General features: G+C 47.3%; 1 protein-coding gene across 1 annotated transcript in view; it reads right to left on the bottom strand.

Annotated features, from left to right (window-relative positions):
- The window catches only part of LOC142250909 (class I histocompatibility antigen, F10 alpha chain-like), a 104,388-nt gene extending 85,723 nt beyond the window's left edge, over positions 1 to 18,665 (bottom strand). Inside the window, exon 1 of the mRNA XM_075323234.1 lies at positions 18,558 to 18,665. Within this exon, the coding sequence (XP_075179349.1) occupies positions 18,558 to 18,615 (58 nt within the window). The 5' untranslated portion in view covers positions 18,616 to 18,665. The remainder of the gene's footprint in view (positions 1 to 18,557) is intronic.
- Positions 18,666 to 23,986: the final 5,321 nt, after the last annotated feature.

Raw genomic sequence — 23,986 nt, 5'->3', positions numbered from 1 at the left:
GTCTGTACTATGAACTCCTTCCGGAAATCAGGGTGTACGAGAACGGGCTGTCCGCACAGGACCCCCTTCAGGGCCCGGAAGGAGTCCTCGGCCTGCGGAGTCCAGCGCACCATGACGGACTTCTTGCCTTTGAGAAGGTCCGTCAAGGGGGCTGATAGTCCCGCAAAATCCTTTACAAACCTCCTGTAGTACCCCACGATACCCAGGAAGGCCCTAACCTGCTTCGTGGTCAGGGGTCTAGGCCACTTCTGGATTGCCTCAACCTTGTTAATTTGGGGCTTAATCACTCCTTGACCTATCACGTAGCCCAAGTAGCGGGCTTCCGTGAGTCCCAACGCACATTTCTTGGGATTGGCCGTCAATCCGGCTGTTCGAAGCGCGTCCACCACCGCTTGTACCTGTTCCAAGTGGGTCTGCCAATCGGAGCTGTAAATAATGATGTCATCAAGGTACGCTGATGCATACGCCTGGTGGGGTTCCAGCACTAAGTCCATCAACCTCTGGAACGTGGCCGGAGCGCCATGTAACCCAAAAGGCAAGACAACATAGTGGAAGAGACCCTCCGGTGTAACAAAAGCGGTTTTCTCCTTGGCGGACTCCGTCAGTGGCACCTGCCAGTACCCCTTGGTCAGGTCGAGCGTGGTAAAATATCGCGCCTGTCCCAGCCTATCAATCAGCTCATCCACCCGGGGCATGGGGTAGAGATCGAACTTGGATATTTCGTTCAATCTCCTAAAGTCATTGCAGAACCTTAAGGAGCCATCGGGTTTTGGTATTAGGACAATCGGACTAGCCCATTCACTCCGGGATTTTTCGATGACCCCCAGGCGTAACATTGTCTTTACTTCCTCCGATATGGCTTGTCGTCGAGCCTCCGGTACCCGGTATGACTTCAGGCGTACCTTCAGGTGGGGCTCGGTGACAATATCATGTCGTATCAGACTGGTCCTACCGGGCAGCTCGGAGAAGACATCGGGGTTCTGCTGAACCAACCGTCTGGCCTCTCGCCTCTGAGTCTTGGTGAGGGCTTCTCCAATCCTTACTTCCGGTTCGTCCTCTCCGGAGGTCACTGGAGCCGGAGGTGAACGACCCGAAGAGGAGGGAGATGGGGAAAAAACAGCCATCAGGCTTTCCCGTTCCTGCCAAGGTTTTAACAGGTTGACATGATATATTTGTTCAGGTTTCCGCCTACCGGGCTGCAATACTTTATAGTTAACCACCCCGACTCTTTCCCTTATCTCGTAGGGGCCTTGCCACTGAGCCAGGAATTTACTCTCCGCCGTGGTGATTAATACCAACACCCGATCCCCGGGTTTAAAGGTCCGCATGGTAGCTTGTCTATTGTAGCGGCCGCTTTGCGCGGCCTGAGCCTCCTGTAGATGCTCCTTCACAATTGGCATGACCGCGCTTATGCGGTTCTGCATACCCAAAATGTGTTCAATCACACTTTTATGGGGGGTGGGCTCTTGCTCCCATGTTTCCTTTGCCAGGTCCAACAATCCCCGGGGATGTCGCCCGTATAACAATTCAAAAGGCGAAAACCCCGTGGATGCCTGTGGCACCTCTCGTATGGCAAACATCAAATAGGGAAGCATCATATCCCAGTCTTTCCCGTCTTTTGAAATCACCCTTTTGAGCATGGTTTTCAGGGTTTTATTGAAACGCTCGACTAAACCGTCCGTTTGAGGATGATACACAGACGTACGCAACTGCTTGATCTGGAGTAGCCGGCATAGCTCTTTGGTCACTTTAGACATGAATGGGGTCCCCTGATCCGTAAGGATCTCCTTGGGCAACCCCACCCGGCAGAACACAGCAAACAACTCCCGAGCTATAAGCTTTGCTGCAGTATGTCTGAGAGGTATCGCCTCGGGATACCGGGTGGCATAGTCAACGATCACTAGGATGTGTTGGTGCCCTCGAGCGGACTTTACGAGGGGCCCCACCAGATCCATCCCTATCCGTTCAAAAGGGACTTCTATAATGGGTAACGGTAGCAACGGACTGCGAAAATGCGTCAGGGGTGCGGTAAGCTGACACTCCGGGCAGGTTTCGCAGTACCGTTTTACCTCTCCAAAAACCCCGGGCCAATAGAACCTTTGCAATATTCGCTCCTGCGTTTTCTTGACCCCTAGGTGGCCACTCATCAGGTGTTTATGAGCCAAGTCGAGGACCCGCCGGCGATACGGCTGGGGCACCACCAACTGTTCTACCCCCACGCCCCGTATTTCATCTACCCGGTAGAGTAAATCTTGCTTAAGAGCGAAATGGGGGTACCTTACCTGGGCGCCGGGCAGCTGTGCCACCCCGTCAACTGCTGTCACCCGACTCCGGGCATGTATTAACGTAGGGTCCTGGAGTTGGGCTGTCCCAAACGTATCCGGGGACGCCTCCAACTCCGGGATGGGCTCGACCATTTCAGCCTCTCCTGCCAATACCTCTAGGGGTGACCTATCGGGTTCACACTCTGTCCCTATCATGGTGACCCCTACGGCAGGCGTCCCGGATTCAGGATTATAGGGCTCAGGTCCCGGACTGACCAATATCTGAGGGGACTTAGGGGGTCCCCTCCATAAAGTCCAAAAATAGGGCAGATCCCTTCCTAGGATCACGTCATAAGGAAGAGTGTTAAGAAGTCCCACCTCATGTTGCACCTGACCGCAAGGTGCTGTGATGGTGACAATCCCCGTGGGATAGTCTCGGCGGTCCCCATGTATGCAAACCACCCCCACGGTACGTCCGGTGGCCTTTACTTTAGCCCTCAAGGTGGATCGCACAAGGGTCACTAAGCTCCCGGAATCCAACAATCCTGTAACCGGACATCCATTCACCTGTATTTGGCACAAGTGGGGCTCCGTCTTTGGGGAGACCAGGTCAGCGGTACACACCACCTGAGCATACATTGAACCCCGCCGGGTAACCCCACAATCCATGGGCTCCGTGGTGAGTGGACACTGGGCTTCCATATGTCCCACCCGCTGGCATCGCCAACATCTAATGGGGACGGGAACCCCCTTGACGGGTTGTCGTTTAGGGTACAGAACCTTCCGGACCTCAGGAATGGTGGCCGCGGCCTCTGACGGGACGGTAGGGGATTCCTGCACCGTTGTCAGCGGTGGGTCCTTGGCCCTAGGCTTGGAGGGGCCGGACCGACGGGCGGTACGCAAAGTCTCAGTGTCCCGTATCAAGTCCTGCGTAGCCACATGCCGCTCTACCAGGGACACTAATTGGTCCAGGGTACTCGGGTCACCCTGTCCTACCCACCGTTGAACGGTGACGGGTAAAGTGCGCACAAAACGATCCACTACTACCCTTTCCACCATTTGCGCCGGGCTCAGAGGGTCAGGCTGCAACCACTTTTTTACAAGATGCAATAAGTCATAGGCCTGGGAGCGTACGGGTTTGGCTTCCTCATAGAACCACTGATTTACCCGCTGAGCCCGTACATGGGTATTCACCCCCAACCGAGCCAGTATTTCGGCTTTCGGGGTCACATAGTCAATGGCGTCCTCGGTACAGAGGTCCAGGTACGCTTTTTTGGGGTTCCCCCGTCAGATAGGGTGACAATACCTCAGCCCACTGGGGGGTCGGCAGCTTTTCCCGCTCGGCCACCCGCTCAAACACCGCCAGGAATGCTTCCACATCATCCCCCGGGGTCATCTTTTGCAACACTTGTCTCACCGCTTTCCGGACGCTGCCGTCGTCACCCGGTCCCGGGGTTGTTGCTGCCGGTCCGGCACGGATCGACTTGGCCAGGAGAACCATCTGTTCTTGATGTCTTTGTTCCTGCAATTGCAAGGCTTGCTGCTGACGTGCATTGGCCTGAACCAGCTGTTCTTGGTGCCTTTTGTCCTGCACTTGCAAGGATTGCTGCTGACGTTCCAACGCCCGGAGCAGGTGTGCATTGGTCTGTTGCTGCTGTGCATTGGCCTCTTGTTGCTGTGCATTAGCCTGTTGTTGCTGTGCATTAGCCTGAGCCAGCTGCTGTAGTATGTCCTCCATGGCGTCGCCGGGTTTGGGCTGTAGTATAGCCGCTCGAATCCAGGACATGTGCTACTGGGTCACCAGGGATGGATGCTACACCTCACCGGCTGGCATGCCCGCATTCTCCACCATATGTGAGGTAGCACGGTCGGCTGCGCAGCAGAAGACACGGGATCCAGGCATTAAGGTTCACAGCACACGGTTTAATGTCCAAACAAAAGTCCACAACAATATACATGTGCCTCTCCAGCAGAGAGCTCAGGGAGTTCTGTTCACTCCCTCACACCCGGCACACCTGCCCTTCTTCCTGTTTCCATTTAACCCTTCCTTCAGCCTGTAGGGAAACAGCATTAACCCTAGAGTGGATTTACTTTCTATCATGGAGTGAGCACAACCGGGGCGAGACATACCGGCCGTCATAGATAACCCCGGTCACAGTTTCACACTACATACATACACACATAGCTCTGCTACATACATACACACATAGCTCTGCTACATATATACATACAGACAGACACACACGCGGCTCTGGGGCCCAGCACATACGGCACCGGGGAGGGGGGGGGGGGTTTGCAGGGAATACACCTAGGGGGGAGAAGAGCCCATACAGCTCACCAGGGCCCATAAATCGGGGGGTGGGCAGGGCACATACCGCTCAGGTCACGGTGGAGAGGGGGCCCACACAGAGTCGGAAAGAAGCACTGTGCTGGGGGTCGCTGGCTGGCACTGCAACTCTCATCTGTGGGATGAGCAGGACGCCGGCCGGTAGCTCCGCCCACAGATTAAGTTCAACCAGGAAGTCTGCGTGCCTTAAAGGGACGGCGCCGCAGATTCCTGCCGAGGACTGCGGTCCCCGGAACTTGGCCCGGGGGCAGCAGAACTAAGGCGAGTGGGCCCTGGCCAAGGGTCACCAGAACTGACGAGGCCAAGTGGGCCCGCCCGGCTCTCCAGGGCCCCGGCATTTGCCCGGGCACTGATGAGGGCAATCTGACCACGCGCCTCCCGGAGCCTGGAGCTCCGGATTGCCCTCATCAGTGACCGGCCAGCAAGGACGCCCTGAGCCAGGCGGGCCGGTCACAGAGAATAGGCGGGCCGGATGTGGCCCGCGGGCCGCCCCTTGCCCAGGTCTGATCTATAGGCTCACTCTGAATTCAGACGGGCGTATAAATCGGACTGAGATGGGACTGCAATGCTGAGACTGGCTGAGATCTCCCGATCTGTCCGAGTATTGCAGTCCCATCTCTGATTTATACACTCGTCTGAATTCAGAGTGAGCCGGATACTTGTAATTACGGTGACATCACTGAGAAGAGAAGCAGAACAGTGCTGTATCCCAGAAAAAGGTGAGTATATTAACCCCTTCACCCCAAAGCCTAGTTTTCACCTTCATGACCCGGCTATTTTTTTTTTCAATTCTGACCAGTGTCACTTTAAGGCCAGAATCACAGTGCCTGGCGTGTAACTCGTGCGAGTCTCTCATGGCAGAACCCGGCTTGGCCGCACACTCCCCTGACAGGAGCGGGTCAGTTGCATGTATCTCTATGCAGCTCAGACGCGCCTGTATGCATAGTGTGCGGCCATGCCGGGTTCTACCATGAGAGACTCGCGCGAGTTACACGCGAGGCACTAGCAAGTGTGATTCTGGCCTATCAGGTTATAACTCTGGAGCTTCATTGGATCCCGGCGATTCTGACATTGTTTTTTCATGACACATTGTACTTTATGTTAGTGGTAAATATAGGACGACAATTTTTGCATTTATTTGTGAAAAAAAGAAAAAAAAAATATCGGAAATTTTTCTAAACTTTTCCAATTTTCACACTTTTTATGCTCTTAAATCAGAGAGTTCTGCCACACAAAATCATTAATATATAACGTTCCCCGCATCTCTACTTTACATCAGCGCAATTTTGAAACATCATTTTATTTTGTTAGGAAGTTAAGTGTTCAAAGTTTATCCAACAAAATCATTTTTTTTTTACTGACCACATCACATATGAACTGACTTTGAGAGGCCTGTGTGGCAGAAAATACCCAAAAGTGACCCCATTCTGAAAACTGCACCCCTCACACGGCTTAAAAACACATCCAAGAAGTCTATTAACACTTTAGATGCATCACAGCAGCTAAAGCTATGAGGAAGGAAAGGAAAAAATAATTATTTTTCACCCACAAAAATGTTCCTTTAGCCCCAAATTTAGCATTTTCACAAGGGTAACAAGAGAAAATGGACTATACAATTTGTTGTGCAATTTCTCCTGACTATGCAGATACCCCAAATGTGGTGAAAATCTACAGTTTGGGTGCACAGCAGGGCTCGGAAGAGAAGACGCGCCATTTGACTGCAATATTCTGTGGAATAGATAGCGGACACCATGTCGCGTTTGGGGACCCTCTGATGTGCCTAAACAGTGGAAACTCCCCACAAGTGACCCCATTTTGGAAATCAGACCCTGCAAGGAATTTATCTAGATGGTTGGTAAGCACCTGGAATCCCCAGGTGCATCACAGAATTTTATAACGTTGCGTCATGAAAATGGAAAAAATAAATTTTTAACCACAAAAATGTTGCTTTAACCCCAAATTTTTCAAAATCATAAGCTATCAGGAGAAAATGCACCATACAATGTCTCCTGAGTACGCCAGTGCCCTATATGTGGAGGAAAACTACTTTTGAGGCACATAGCGGGTGCCATGTCACATTGGCAGAGCCCTTGAGGTGCCAGAACGTGTTCAGAGTGTAATGTACGCTCCCCAGTGTACAGGGTGTAATGTACGCTCCCCCGTGTACAGGGTGTAATGTACGCTCCCCCGTGTACAGGGTGTAATGTACGCTCCTCTGTGTACAGGGTGTAATGTACGCTCCTCCGTGTACAGGGTGTAATGTACGCTCCTCCGTGTACAGGGTGTAATGTACGCTCCTCTCTGTACAGGGTGTAATGTACACTCCTCTCTGTACAGGGTGTAATGTACACTCCTCTCTGTACAGGGTGTAATGTACACTCCTCCGTGTACAGGGTGTAATGTACACTCCTCCGTGTACAGGGTGTAATGTACGCTCCTCCGTGTACAGGGTGTAATGTACGCTACTCCGTGTACAGGGTGTAATGTACGCTACTCCGTGTACAGGGTGTAATGTACGCTACTCCGTGTACAGGGTGTAATGTACGCTCCCCCGTGTACAGGGTGTAATGTACGCTACTCCGTGTACAGGGTGTAATGTACGCTACTCCGTGTACAGGGTGTAATGTACGCTCCTCTCTGTACAGGGTGTAATGTACGCTCCTCTCTGTACAGGGTATAATGTACGCCCCTCCGTGTACAGGGTGTAATGTACGCCCCTCCGTGTACAGGGTGTAATGTACGCTCCTCCGTGTACAGGGTGTAATGTACGCTCCTCCGTGTACAGGGTGTAATGTACGCTCCTCCGTGTACAGGGTGTAATGTACGCTCCTCCGCGTACAGGGTGTAATGTACGCTCCTCCGCGTACAGGGTGTAATGTACGCTCCTCCGCGTACAGGGTGTAATGTACGCTCCTCCGCGTACAGGGTGTAATGTACGCTCCTCCGCGTACAGGGTGTAATGTACGCTCCTCCCTGTACAGGGTGTAATGTACGCTCCTCTGTGTACAGGGTGTAATGTACGCTCCTCCGTGTACAGGGTGTAATGTACGCTCCTCCCTGTACAGGGTGTAATGTACGCTCCTCTGTGTACAGGGTGTAATGTACGCTCCTCCGTGTACAGGGTGTAATGTACGCTCCTCCGCGTACAGGGTGTAATGTACGCTCCTCCGCGTACAGGGTGTAATGTACGCTCCTCCGCGTACAGGGTGTAATGTACGCTCCTCCGTGTACAGGGTGTAATGTACGCTCCTGGGAAGGTGACATCATCAGGGAGGCCGGTGTCTTTCTTTCTATTACACTCTTGTATTTTTCTCTCTCTATAGATCACAGATTATTACATTCAGTTCTCGCATTTTTACAGGAAATAATCTATTGAGGCTATGTTCACACTGTGAGCTTTTGATGCTGGAGATTTTCATTTACAGTGGAACCTCGCTTAACGAGTAACCCAGTCAATCGTTGTCATGGTTACCCGATACACAGCCCATGCTACTGAACTGCAAGTCCCAGCAGGCCGGCGATGGAACGGAAGGTAAGGTGAGCATAATGTTTGTGTGTGTTGGTACATGTGTGGAATGACAGAATAGGGGACCAGGATGGGACATTTAACAAGTTGTGGAACGAATTGTCTGCATTGCAATGATTTCCTATGGGAAATCTTGCTTTGCTGAACGAGTAACTTGATTAACAAGCACAGTCCCAGAACGGATTGTTCTCGTTAACCAAGGTTCCACTGTATTTAATTGCATTTTTGTCTTTTGTTGGTCTTTCTTATGAAATAAAGCTGCTTTGTTTTTTATATTTTCAGTTATTTGCGGATTACATTGTTTTTTTTATTGTCATGTGCGTTTTTTATCTGTGGATTGTCTGCATCCAATGCAAGTCTATGGTAAAATCTGCACAGAAATATTAGCGTATCCACAAGAGAAATTGACAAGTTGTGGATTTGAAACCCGCACCGCAGATCAGCTTACACCAAGCAACAAAGAAGCGCAGAGAGCCGGAGATTTCTATAAATCCATCCACTGCGCTGGAACTGTAAGACGCTGCGCTCTTGATGCAGCATCAGAAACTGACTAAAACACAATGTGGCATATAACCTAAATCTTCTTACTATTAACCACTTTAGGACCAGTCCAAAAGGCTTCAAAGATGACAATTTTTTAATCTTTACATCATCGAGGTCATGACTTACTTTTTTTTCAATGATTTAGCTGTATGCAACTTAAATCTTTTACAGGACGCATTGTAGTTTGTATAAGCTCTACGAGTTGGTACATTTTTATCACTGTCTCAATACAATTATATAATTTTTGACAAACATACAGAACAAAGTAACTATTCTGCAGTACAAAATTCATTTTCATATATTCAATTTTTATTTAACATTTAACTTAATTTACTCTTGGGAGATTTTAAGGTTTGATATTTGTTTTATCAAAGATGATCTGTAATTTTAAAGAAATTGAGTTAAATACTTTGCAAAAAAAAAAAAAAAAACACCAAACAAAAAAAAAAAAACAAAAAAACAAAAAAAAAAAAAAAAAAAACACACAAACCCTGAGCTCCTGATTCTGCTGCTCTTTTTCCATTGTGCGCTGTGTTGCTCCAATGCAGAGATATGCACATTTGTTGGTTTGGAGCGCAGTATGTGAAATCTCTGCTTGTAGTGCAACTGGACGTTTCTGCAGAGTCTTCTCTGGGGGCGTTAACTTTCACCCCTCCCTTTCAGATGTCACCAATCACAGCTCAGCAGTTGATTTAGCAATCCCAAACTGCTCAGCTATGCTATGATTGGCAGCGTCTAGGAGGGAGGGGTTGTAAACTTACCGCCAAGAAAAGACTCTGATTAAACACCAGTTGGTCTGCGAGCAGAGATTTCACATATTACTCTCTTAAAGCAACAAATGTGAATATCTTTGCAATGGTTTGACGCACCACAAAGCAGAAAAGAGCAGGAAAATCGGGGCAGATCGGAGATTTTTTACAAGGTATTCAACACAATTTTTTAACCAGGTGACAAGTCCTCTTTAATTATAACATACAGGTAAATATCTAGATTTCAGTTCATCAACCTGTGAACAAATATACTGACACACGTGGTCAAAATTGTTGGTACCCCTCGTTTAATGAAAGAAAAACCCACAATGGCCACAGAAATAACTTGAATCTGATAAAGTAATAATAAATAAAAAATCTATGAAAATGAACAGATGACAGACAGACATTGCTACTTTTCTGCTTCCATAGAATTTTAAAAAAAAATTAAACTCATGAAATCGGCTTGGACAGAAATGATGGCTCACCTGAAAATCATGTGACAAAAAGGGACATGTTACATCAAGGTGTGTCTACTAATTAGCATCACAGGTGTCTACAATCTTGTAATCAGTCAGTGGGCCTGTATATAGGACTACAGATACTCACTGTGCTGTTTGGTGACATGGTGTGTACCACACTCAACATGGACCAGAGGAAGCAAAGGAAAGAGTTGTCTCAGGAGTTTAGAAAGAAAATTATAGACAAGCATGTTAAAGGTGAAGGTTATAAGACCATCTCCAAGCAGCTTGATGTTCCTGTGAATGCAGTTGCACATATTCAGAAATTTAAGATCCATGGGACTTTAGCCAACCTCTCTGGACATGGCCGCAGGAGGAAAATTGATGACAAATCAAAGAGAATGATAACAAAAGAGCCCAGAAAAATATCTAAAGAGATTAAAGGTGAACTTCAAGCTCAAGGAACATTAGTGTCAGATTGCACCAGCCGTCGTTGTTTGAACCAAAGTGGACTTCATGGGAGAACACCAAGGAGGACACCATTGTTGAAAAAAAATCATAAAAAAGCCAGATTGGGATTTGTCAAACTAAATGTTGACAAACCACAAAGCTTCTGGGAGAATGTCCTATGGACAGATCAGACAAAAATGGAGCATTTTGGCAAGGCACATCAGCTCTATGTTCACAGATGGAAAAATGAAGCATATCAACAAATAAACACTGTCCCTACTGTGAAACATGGAGGAGCCTCTGTTCTGTTCTGGGGCTGCTTTGCTGCATCTGGCACAAGGTGTCTTGAATCTGTGCACGGTACAATGAAATCACAAGACTATCAAGGGATTCTAGAGAAATGTGCTGCCCAGTGTCAGAAAGTTTGGTCTCAGTCGCAGGTCATGGGTCTTGCAACAGGATAATGACCAAAAACACAGCTAAAAACAACCAAGAATAGGTAAAAGGAAAACATTGACCTATTCTGAAGTGGCTTCTATGAGCCCTGACCTAAATCCTATTGAGCATCTTTTGAAAGAGCTGAAACGTCTGGAAAAGCAACCTTCACACACCGGACACAAGGAACAGTTTACTCTTGAGGAGCGTCACTCAAGAGGAGTAGAAGTCTCATTGACAGTTTCAGGAATCGTGTGATTGCAGTGATTGCCTCAAAAGGTTGTGCAACCAAATATTAAGTTAACGAGGAGGAAACTATCATTTCTGTCCAGGCCGATTTCATGAGCACCATAACTGTGACCTAACAGAAAGGAATATATGTCAGCAGCCCTGGGGGTCTTCAGTGGTTCCCTCAGTCTGTCCTTTTTAATGTTGTGACCAGTGTTGATAGCGGCACCCATAGAGTTAAACAGTCAAGATCAGAAAACTCTGATCTCTGCTGCTCCACACACGCTGATGTGTATGGGGGGGTCTCCCGACTTTCCCTTGACAGATGAAGAGGATCGGGAAGTGGAAATCTCAATGCCCAATCCTTGTTTTCAGGGGAGATAATTCAGAGGACTCTTGATGCCGCTTTCTCCTCTTTGTTGAATTCACATGAACTCTCGTGTGAGCCGCTCCCTGCTCTTAATTTTCTGGGGCCGGTCATCGTGAAAGGCCACAGTGGCATTTCTAATGTCCCACCTTGGTTCCAGGAAGTCCACAGCGTTTAGACACAAAAACCAATGTGGATGGCTCCACTACTCCAAAGCCTGCTGACTTCCTAGTCTCCAGCTTCCGCTACCGCTCCAGAACTGATGCAGTTCAATCATGTCAAGCTGACCAAGAAACAAGTATATTGTCATACCGAAGCACTGTGCTTTTACTGCAAAGGTACAGAACACTTCATCTGTTCATGTCCCATGAGGTCCGGACTTTCTTGACTATGGCTGGTAGAGAGATTGCCCTGAGCAAAGTTAATGCCTCTCCCCTGCTGACTCTATGTCCATATTGTGTTGTGCTAACCAGTTCTGTAAAACGGCTCTTGTAGATACTGAGTAGGCAGGAAACGTCCTGCAGTAATGGATACTTCTCACATAGCGAGATCGCTGCTGAGTCACGGTTTTTGTGATGCAGCAGTGACCTCATTAGCGATCTCGCTGTGTGTGACACTGAGCAGCGATCTGGCCCCTGCTGTGAGATCGCTGCTCGTTACACACAGTTCTGGTTCATTTTTTGGATGTTGCTCTCCTGCTGTGAAGCACACATCGCTGTGTTTGACAGCAAGAGAGCAACGATCTGAATGTGCAGGGAGCCGGCGTCTGGAAGCTGCGGACGCTGGTAACCAAGAAGGTACACATCGGGTAACCAAGCGAAGTGCTTTGCTTGGTTACCCGATATTTACCTTGGTTACGAGACGAGCGTACGCCGCTCTCAGGCTGCCAGCGCTGGCTCCTGCTCCCTGCACGAGTAGCCAGAGTATACATCGGGTAAATAAGCAAAGCGGTTTGCTTATTAACCCGATGTGTACTCTGGCTATGAGTGCAGGGAGCCAGCGCTAAGCGGTGTGCGCTGGTAACCACGGTAAATGTTGGGTAACCAAGCGAAGCATTTTGCTTGGTTACCCGATATTTACCTTAGTTACCAAGCGCAGAATCGCTTCCACGCGTCGCTGCTGGCTGGGGGCTGGTCACTGGTCGCTGGTGAGATCTGCCTGACTGACAGCTCACCAGCAACCATGTAGCGATGCACCAGCGATCCTGACCAGGTCATATCGTGGTCAGAATCGCCGGTACGTTGTTTAGTGAGACGGTACCCTAAGCCGTGCTGGATCATTATCGAATTCCCATTCAACCCCTCTGAAGTCCTTTGATGGTGTAGTCTATAAAAGGAAAACCCTTATCTGAACCCATACACTTTGTTTCTGAGCAAGCACAACTACGGGTAGGAACTTCCCATACGAAGAAGATCTCTTTTCTGTTGCTTCCAAACCTGTCTCAACCACTTTTCCTGGGACTGCCTTGGCTCCGTACCCATGAACCGGTCCTTGACTTGAAATATGGAGTGGTGCTCCGTTGGGATTAGTATTGCTACAAGGGGTGTCTAGTCAGTGTACATCCACCCTGGTCTTCTGAGGTCACCACCTTGTCATCCAGTCTTGCTTCCTGCCTGTTAGTCAGAAGATGATATCTTCGACAAAAAGCAAGAGGAACCCAAACATGTGTCCCAAGTTCCCCCAAGAAAGGACTTTTGTTTCAGAGTCAGATAGAAAGCAAATCTTGTTGTGTCGTCACTCTTCTGAAATAGTCGATCATGATGGTCAGAGAAAGTCTATTCAACTCATCACGCGGCAGCTCTGGTGGCCCTCCATGTGAAGGAACATTCTGGAATTTGCTTCCACCTGTCTTTCATGTGCTTGGAACAAGGCTCTCGAACAAAAATCATCCAGCCTTCTCCTTCCACTGTTAGTTTCTACACCTGTCAACTCTGAAGATGTCTTTGAGGTAAAGCATATCTTGGGCACGAAGAAGGTAAAGGGTAAGACACTATTTCTGGTTGACCGCCGCGGGTTTGGCCATAAATAGAGATCTTGGGAGAATATTCATCCCCTACTTCTGAAGAGATTTATTTCGAGCCAGGAGGAGAAAAGGAGTTAGGGATGGAAAGGATGGTGGGGGGAGGGGGGTGGGGAACTGTAACTCTGCCGTAACTGCAGTTCCCTGCTTCTCCACAGCAGGGACGCTGACGCACTCACAGTCGCATACGAACACCTGTCCAGTCTTTTCCGGTACCAAAGGCTTGGGCAATGCCGCGCATGTCTCCCGTCAATGTGCTTAGGAAACGCACGCTCCCAGGTTCTTAAAGGGCAGCGCGCACACTGCAAAAGTGTCCCCAGCCTATTGTTAAGAGACGCTGGCTATTTAAGGCACCCTCCCCTGTAGTGAGATGCCTGGGCAACTTAAGTTCTAGTTAGTTCTGCATCTGCTAGTTGGGTTGTCAGATCCCTGTTCCTGAACCCATCTTGCAAACCTGTTTCTGAACCTGTGTAAGACACCTGAATCTGTCTTGTGTACCAGTACCTCTCCTTTACCCATCCTTCATGTACTTAAACCGATGCCAGTCAAGCCTGAACCTGCCAGTCCAGACTTCTGCCTGTGGCTACAACTTCGTCTCACCTGTTGCCAGTCCAAACTCTAGCCTGTAGCTCTAACCAAGCCTTTGCCTGTTTTAATAGCAGATTCTAACTTGTTGTCCGCTGAACTGTTTGCCACAGTTTGGGTCAGGTGCTGCGGACTTGGCGACAGGTATCTGGCGGCTACCTGCAGCAGAAGCCTAACCTCACTACCAGAGGCTCTAGAGAATACCATTTAGCGGCTTAAGGGGGCTTTACACACTACGACATCGCTAATGCGTTGTCGTTGGGGGTCACAGAATTTGTGACGCACATCCGGCCGCATTAGCGATGTTGTTGCGTGTGACACCTATGAGCGATTTTGCATCGTCGCAAAAACGTGCAAAATCGCTCATCGGTGACATGGGGGTCCATTCTCAAATATCGTTACTGCAGCACTAATGAAGTTGTTCCTCGTTCCTGCGGCAGCAAACATCGCTCCGTGTGACACCACAGGAACGAGGAAGCTCTCCTTACCTGCCTCCCGGCCACAATGTGGAAGGAAGGAGGTGGGCGGGATGTTACGTCCCGCTCATCTCCACCCCTCCGCTGCTATTGGGCGGCGGTTCAGTGACGCTGCTGAGACGCAAAACGAACCGCCCCCTTAGAAAGGAGGCGGTTCGCCAGTCACAGCGACGTCGCTAGGCAGGTAAGTATGTGTGACGGCTCTGGGCGATGTTGTGTGCTACAGGCAGCGATTTGCCCGTGTCGCACAACAGATGGGGGCGGGTACCAACACTAGCGATATCGGTACCGATATCGCTATGTGTAAAGGGGCCTTTAGTCATGCTCCTCCAGTGTAAGCCCAGCCACTGTGGTCCAGTGGGTATACTCCTCTGATTCCATTAAACACCTGCCAATGCGGTCGTAACAACACCTCCCAAATACTTGCTACTTTATGTTGGTGTGTCACACAACATCTCGATAAAATACAATTAGGTTTGTGGGTGCAACAAGAAAAAAAATGTGGAAAAGTTTAGTGGAAAAATTATTTTTCCATGGAGTAATTATATATATATATATATATATATATATATATATATATATATATATATATATATATATATATATATATATATATGCAGAAGCTCTTTATATATACAATTTAGTGCAGTTTTTACTTTACTTTCGGTCTCATCCCTTATTTTGTTACATTATATACATGAATTTGGCAGTTATCATTTCCTCCATTTTTCAGGCTCGCTACTACGGTATCAGTAAATCCCTCCCCAGTATTTCCCACATTATTTCCATACAGCGGAGTTATACCTTATACTGTCACATGATGGTTGCACCAGCCTCTAGCGATCGACAGAACGGAGACCCCAAAAATAGTGACATTTCTTAATTACTATAATGCACACGACACGTGCAGCTTCTTTATTGGATTTCTGCATTTTGTACACTGTTCTGATTTGGGTAAATAAAAATCTAATATGTCTGCACACCTGGAGGCATCAGGTAACGAAAGTTGCTGAAGATAGATGGGCCGTCCAGCCCACCAGGTTGGGACAAGGAAAATACAATATTTCTAAGTCATCGCTACAAAAACCTGATTTTAAAACAATCCACGAATATATCTGGGATCGGCTACATAACTGCTTGTGTGGTTTCAAGTGCCAGGATTTTTGGTCTTGTGAAACCTCAAAAATGTAAAATCCACTTTAGTGGATCATAGTCGTGTTTCGGATTTCTACCATTGGTAAACGTATGCTCGGAAATATGGCTGTCATAATATTCCACTACGAGGTTCCGATGGTAAAATATGCCAAAATTAAAATTATACAGATAATACACGGCACTTCTAGCCCTTTATGGCTGCACTCGTCTTTCCTCACATATAATTATTAGGGATGATCGAATATCACAATAAATATCCGACGAATAGGTCGCCGCTATGCGAATATTCGATGCGCAATGTAAGTCTATGGGAAGCCGGAATAATTGTTATTCAGGTTTCCCATAGACTTAGGCTATGTGCGCACTAGAGCTTTTTACCTGCGGATTTACCCGCGGATTTGCCCCGGAAATTTCTTGAGAAATGTCTGCAATCTTTGTGCAGACATTTCCCATGAAATTCAATGAGAAAAAAAAATAGCTGTGCGCACTGTGCGGATTTTTCTCAAGAAAATTTCTTGAGAAAATTTTCTCGAGAAACTTTCTTGAGAAAATGTGCATGTCCATTAATTTCCGCAGGTACCTGCGGTATTCCGGGGGTATTCCGCAGGTAGCAATGATGTGCGGTATACCACCGGAATAGCCGCGAATTACCTGCGGGAATGCTCATCGCTGCCTGCGGTTTTGCAGGAAGCGATGTCATTATGCCAGGAAGAGGAGGCGGAGCAGAGTAAACACAGACGTCACACTCCCTGGACGCCGCACAGAAGCGCTTCCGTGCGACCTCCAGGTCTGTCCCGTGCAGTCTGTGTCCTGCTCCAGCCTCGCGGCTGCTTGCCCTGCAGGGTGTCAGTGTGTGCCCGCAGTGTCAGCAGCTTGTCACGCTGCAGCGCAGGCAGACACTGACACAGGCAGACACTGACACTGCACTGCAGGGTGTCAGTGTCTGCCCGCAGTGTCAGCAGCCTGTCACGCGGCAGCGCAGGCAGACACTGACATCCTGCAGTGCTGGGAGCCGCGGGGATGACGATCGTTGCTGTCAGGAGGTGAGATCATTACCTGCTGTGACGATCTCCTGCCTCCTGACGTCACCGCGGTAACTGCTGTCTATGCCCGTCTCGCGAGCGGCCCGAGACTGTCACTAGCGGTGCCGTCACGGGCTCTCGCGATACTTCTGACAACGCGGCGGGCATAGAAGTCAGTGACAGCGCTGACATCAGCAGTACAGGAGATGATCACAGAAGGTAATGATCTCATCTATGCTCCTGATGGCAGCGCTCGTCATCCCCTGCAGTGACCTGAGCTGACCTATTGATGTTAGCTCAGGTCACTGCATTGCTCTCCCAGCCAATGGGGAACATTCTGTTCTTCATTGACTGGGACAGTGACTATGGTATGGATCGCCGTGGGACCCCCCCCTTATTGGATTACGCCGGACGTGGATTGATTGTTCTTTTCAATAAATTGGTTAAAGAGGCTATGTGGGGAGTGTTTTTTCAAATAAAACTTTTTTTGTTGTCTATTTTTTAATTATTACTGACTGGGTTGGTGATGTCGGGTATCTGATAGACGCCTGACCTCACCAACCCCAGGGCTTGATGCCAGGTGACATTACACATCTGGCATCAACCCCATATATTACCCCGTTTGCCAACGCACCAGGGCGCGGGATGAGCTGGGGCAAAGCGCCAGGATTGGCACGTTTAATGGATGCGCCACTTCTGGGGCGGCTGCGGCCTGCTATTTTTAGGCTGGGGAGTGTCCAATAACAGTGGACCTCCCTAGTCTGAGAATATCAGACCCCAGCTGTCCGCTTTACCTTGGCTGGTGATCCAATATGGGGGGGACCGCACGTTTTTTGTTTTAAATTATTTATATAATTTAAAATAACAGCGTGGGGTGCCCACTGTTTTGGATTATCAGCCAAGGTGAAGCTGCCAGCGGTGGTCTGCAGGCTGCAGCCGTCTGCTTTACCCAAGCTGGCTACAAAATATGGGGGGACCTCACGTCGTTTTTTTTTAATTATTTATTTATTTTATGGCTAAATACAAGGCTAAGCACCCTTTAGTGCCACATGAAAGTCACTAAAGGGTGCCAGCTTAGAAAATGCAGGGAGGTGGAACATTATATAGGTTTTTCTCATCTATCTATCTATCCCTCTATCTATCTATCCCTCTATCTATCTATCCCTCTATCTATCTATCCCTCTATCTATCTATCCCTCTATCTATCTATCCCTCTATCTATCTATCCCTCTATCTATCCCTCTATCCCTCTATCTATTCATCTATCTATCCCTCTATCTATCTATCTATCTATCTATCTATTCATCTATCTATCCCTCTATCTATCTATCTATCTATCTATTCATCTATCTATCTATCCCTCTATCTATCTATCTATTCATCTATCCATCTTTCCCTCTATCCATTATCTGTCTATCGATTATCTTTATTATTTATTGCAGGGACAAACCTGCGGTAAATCCGCGGCAAATCCGCATGCGGATTTGGTGCGGATTTTTTCCGCAGGTCCGGAAATCTTTCACTGGCAGAAGTTTCTCAAGAAATTTTCTTGAGAAAATTCACATTTCTAGTGCGCACATAGCCTTACATTGCGCATCGAATATTCGCGAAAAGTCGAATAGCGGCGACCTATTCAGCGAATATTCGCGAAGGCGAATATTTGTGGTATTCAATCATGCCTTATCCATCTAAGAGAACATCCATCTCCTACGACTCTACCTGCAGAAGATCTATCTACAGACGAGACTGCAGCTGAAGAATCTATGGGCAATTATGTGAGTTGTGACATACAAGATCCAATCAGGTGAGCGACCCCCAATTTCACTTTTACATTACAATATCCCCCTATATGCCCTTGTCTCCCTTTATCTTCTCTAAAAATAAGACGTAATAACATGTAATATAATCACTGGTCTCCTCCATACTCACCTCCATACACCGCACACACATGGAGGAGCAGCACGATGAGGGGGAACATCTTCCTCATCCTGACTGAGGTATGACGGGACCCGAGAACAAGACCCGAGAGCGGACAGTATCAGGGCTCACAGGCTCTGTGCACTGGAGAGAGCGGAGCTCACCTCTGATTGAACGGGAGTTACAGCTTCCTCCAATAGGAAAATTAATCTCCAGCTCATCAGCAGTTACCGGGCAGAGGGAGGCTGGAGAGGTTAGACGCCGGAGAAAGTGAAAGTGAAAGCTGGAGATTTTCTAGAAATAATGAAGATTTATAGAAAACTTGGGAGACGTCGAATAAGAAGAGTCACATATAGAGTTGAGTGAGTACCTAACTATTCATACTCGCTATATTCCTATCCTAAAGGAGTACTGTCTAATACTCGCATATTTGTTCCAAATAGCGAGTGCAATGCAAGTTTTTCCTCAATTTAACAAGTAACCAAATGCCGTACTACACTGTGTGCAGAATTATTAGGCAAATGAGTATTTTGATCACATGATCCTTTTTATACATGTTGTCCAAGCTGTATAGGCTGAGAGCCAACTACCAATTAAGTAAATCAGGTGATGTGCATCTCTGTAATGAGGAGGGGTGCGGTGTAATGACACAACACCCTATATAAGGGGGGCTTAGGCTGCTTTCACACATCCGGTTTGAGCTGTGCGGCTCAATCCGGCTGTGAAGCCTATGCAACGGATGCGGTGAAAACACCGCATCCTTTGCATAAGTTTTTTACATGCGGCCGGTCCGGTTTTTGCCGCTTGCGGCATGCTACTGAGCATGCGCAGTGGCAAAAACCGCATGCGGCAGCCGGATGCGGTTTTTGCCGCATCGCGCCGCATCCGGCATCCATAGGGATGCATTGCGAAAAGCGCCGCATCGGCCAGATGCAGCGCGATGCAGTTTTTTTGCCGGAGCAAAAAACGTGCCAGGGAATGTTCCATCCGGCCGCCGCATCGGCTAAATCTGCCGCATGCGGCAAAAACCGGACCGAACGCAAGCCCATGCGGCACAATGCGGCACTAATTAAAGTCTATGCAGGAAAAACGCAACCGGCAGCAAAAAAAAAACGGTTGCGGTTTTCCTGCAAAGTGCCGGATTGTGCCGCATTGCAAAAGCTGGATGTGTGAAAGCAGCCATAATTATTAGGCAACTTCCTTTCCTTTGGCAAAATGGGTCAGAAGAGAGATTTGACAGGCTCTGAAATGTCCACAATTGTGAGATGTCTTGCAGAGGGATGCAGCAGTCTTGAAATTGCCAAACTTTTGCAGCGTGATCAACAAACAATCAAGCGTTTCACGGCATATAGCCCACAGGGTCGCAAGAAGCGTGTTGGGCAAAAAAGGCACAAAATAACTGCCCATGAATTAAGAAAAGTCAAGCGTGAAGCTGCCAAGATGCCATTTGCCACCAGTTTGGCCATATTTCAGAGCTGCAACGTTACTGGAGTATCAAAAAGCACAAGGTGTGCCATACTCGGGGACATGGCCAAGGTAAGGAAGGCTGAAAACCACCACCTCTGACCAAGAAACATAAGATAAAACGTCAAGACTGGGCCAAGAAATATCTTAAGAATGATTTTTCAAAGATTTTATGGACTGATGAAATGAGAGTGACTCTTGATGGGCCAGATGGATGGGTCAGAGGCTGGATCAGTAAAAGGCAGAGAGCTCCACTCCGACTCAGACGCCAGCAAGGTGGAGGTGGGCCCTGGTATGGGATCATCAAAGATCAACTTGTGGGACCTTTTCGGGTTGAGGATGGAGTGAAGCTCAACTCCCAGACCTACTGCCAGTTTCTGGAAGACAACTTCTTCTAGCGCTATATAAATTAATAAAATTATTATTATTATTATTTATTCAAGCAGTGGTACAGGAAGAAGTCGGTATCGTTCAAGAAAAACATGATTTTCATGCAGGACAATGCTCCATCATATACATCCAACTACTCCACAGCGTGGCTGCCCAGTAAAGGTCTAAAAGATGAAAAAAAAATGACATGGCCCCCTTGTTCACCTGATCTGAACCCCATAGAGAACCTGTGGTCCCTCATAAAATGTAAGATCTACAGGGACGGAAAACAGTACACCTCTTAATGTCTGGAGGCTGTGGTGGCTGCTGCACGCAATGTTGATCGTAAACAGATCAAGCAATGACAGAATCTATGGATGGTCGGCTGCTGAGTGTCATCAGAAAGAAAGGGGGCTATATTGGTCACTAATTTTTTTAGGTTTTGTTTTTGCATGTCAGAAATGTTTATTTCTAAATTTTGTGCAGTTATATTGGTTTACCTGGTGAAAATAAAAAAGTGAAATGGAAATATATTTGGTTTTTATTAAGTTGCCTAATAGTTCTGCACAGTAATAGTTACCTGCACAAACAGATATCCTCCAAAGATAGCCAAATCTAAAAAAAAAAAAAACCACTCCAACTTCCAAAAATATTAAGCTTTGATATTTATGAGTCTTCTGGGTTGATTGAGAACATAGTTGTTGATCAATAATAAAAAAAATCCTCTAAAATGCAACTTGCCTAATAATTCTGCACTCAGTGTATTTGTGCCATTCCCCATTGACTTGCATTGCACGCGCTATTCGGAACGAATACGCGAGTATTAAACAGTACTCGTTATGAGTATAGCGAGTGCGAATAGTTAGGTACTCGCTCAACTCTAGTCACATAGTGATTATGGGAGAAAGACATCAGACAAGAAATGCTGCCTCGTATAATAATTCTCTTGGTAAAGAGGTCATACATGAGCCAGAACCGAGCTAAATGTAGAGATACAGAGCCAGAACCGAGCTAAATGTAGAGATACAGAGCCAGAACCGAGCTAAATGTAGAGATACAGAGCCAGAGCCGAACTAAATGTAGAGATACAGAGCCAGAACCGAGCTAAATGTAGAGATACAGAACCGAGCTAAATGTAGAGATACAGAGCCAGAACCGAGCTAAATGTAGAGATACAGAGCCAGAACAGAGCCAAATGTAGAGATACAGAGCCAGAACAGAGCCAAATGTAGAGATACAGAGCCAGAACCGAGCTAAATGTAGAGATACAGAGCCAGAATCAAGCTAAATGTAGAGATACAGAGCCAGAACCGAGCTAAATGTAGAGATACAGAGCCAGAACCGAGCTAAATGTAGAGATACAGAGCCAGAACCGAGCTAAATGTAGAGATACAGAGCCAGAACCGAGCTAAATGTAGAGATACAGAGCCAGAACCGAGCTAAATGTAGAGATACAGAGCCAGAACCGAGCTAAATGTAGAGATACAGAGCCAGAACCGAGCTAAATGTAGAGATCCAGAACCGAGCTAAATGTAGAGATACGGAGCCAGAACCGAGCTAAATGTAGAGATACGGAGCCAGAACCGAGCTAAATGTAGAGATACGGAGCCAGAACCGAGCTAAATGTAGAGATACGGAGCCAGAACCGAGCTAAATGTAGAGATACAGAGCCAGAACCGAGCTAAATGTAGAGATACAGAGCCAGAACCGAGCTAAATGTAGAGATACAGAGCCAGAACAGAGCTAAATGTAGAGATACAGAGCCAGAACAGAGCTAAATGTAGAGATACAGAGCCAGAATCGAGCTAAATGTAGAGATACAGAGCCAGGACCGAGCTAAATGTAGAGATACAGAGCCAGGACCGAGCTAAATGTAGAGATACAGAGCCAGAACAACGCTAAATGTAGAGATACGGAGCCAGAACCGAGCTAAATGTAGAGATACAGAACCGAGCTAAATGTAGAGATACAGAGCCAGAACCAAGCTAAATATTGAGATACAGAGCCAGAACCGAGCTAAATGTAGAGATACAGAGCCAGAACCGAGCTAAATGTAGAGAGATACAGAGCCAGAACAACGCTAAATGTAGAGATACGGTGCCAGAACTGAGGTAAATGTAGAGACATGGAGCCAGAATCGAGCTGATCATAAATGCAGAGCCAGAACTTAAAGGGGTTGTCCAGTCTAAAATGATAAGTCTGCAGTCCGTTTAGGTGTCATTCTATGTGACTGCAAACTTATGAATCCTCCCAGTATACACACTGCGCTGTGAGGATTCGCCGGTTTCTGAGTCGGGAACAGCGATCACGTGACCCCAATTGTGCGCTATGTATGTTCCCAGCCAGAACCCGACTAGTGGGCGCGACCTCATTCAATATAAGTGTATGGAGTGGGTGTGTCTGATTAGTAGGAATAGTCATCTAGTGGGAGCGGACTTACTCAATACATTTGTATTGAGCGAGACCACGCCCCCGAGTCGGGTTCTGGCCAGAAACATGCATACCGCACAATTGTTATCACGTGACTGCCGTTTTGTCTCAGAAACCAGCGAATCCTTGCAGCGCACCGTGCATGAGCTGGGAGGATTCATACGTTTGTAGTCATAGAATGACACAGAGGGGCTGCAGATTTATCATTTTAGACCGGACAACCCCTTTAAGGATGTGGAATCAAGTAAAACCAGTGGTGATCTAGGTTGGATCCACTTCTTTCTAGTTCTGACAATAGACTATTAATTTATCAGTTATTGTGGAAAACCAGAGAGAAGCGGCTGAATCTCTCTTCTGATCAATCATACACTGCTCCTGCCAGACATTTCTTTCTGGACCAGGATCACACTTGGCCGTATGATGGGGACAAGGTCACAGCCATACTGACATGGAATAATTCAGGGAAATCATCAACAACAGTAATAAACTCCTCTGGGGGGATAGAGATCAATGGTTTCTCTGACACTACAGAAAATGGTGACATTTATAGAAAAAAAAAAAAAATCATTCAAGTGTCTTATCTGCAGCGGATCCTTCATAGACTTCCCAGTGGTATAACTAGATTTTGATGGGCCCCGATGCAAAGTTTGGACCTGCCCCCCCCCACTTACACAGACACTCGGGGTACGGGATAATGACGCTGACACTTGGCTCTTTCCCTCAGCACCCAGGTTTCCCATGTTCTGTAATCCCTCTTTCTATCAGCACCCAGCTTTCCTATGTTCTGATATCGTTCTTGTACTCAACTTTCCCATGCTATTATGTACATCTTTCCCTCAGCACCTAGCTTTCCCATGATATCTGAGCATGGGAAAGCTGAGTGCTGAGGGAAAGAGCCTCTTTCCCTCAGAACAAAACCTTCCCATGCTTTATCTTTGTCCCCTTCATATAAAGCTCTCCAAATACTATAATTGCCCCCACATAGCCTTCCATATAATATAATGGGTCATACAAAACGCTTCATATATTAGACTGCACCTCCATAGTTCTTCATGTATTATAATGCATTTCCCATAGTCCTCGATGTATAAGGTAACCCTCCAATTATTATAATGCACCTCCCATAGTTCTCAATATATTATACTACACTCCATAATCATATATATATATATATATAT

The sequence above is a fragment of the Anomaloglossus baeobatrachus genome, chromosome 9 (assembly GCF_048569485.1).
Source record: "Anomaloglossus baeobatrachus isolate aAnoBae1 chromosome 9, aAnoBae1.hap1, whole genome shotgun sequence".
Lineage (NCBI taxonomy): Eukaryota > Metazoa > Chordata > Amphibia > Anura > Aromobatidae > Anomaloglossus > Anomaloglossus baeobatrachus.
The sequence above is the reverse complement of the archived record's forward strand: the minus strand, read 5'-3'. Positions and strand labels throughout refer to the sequence as shown.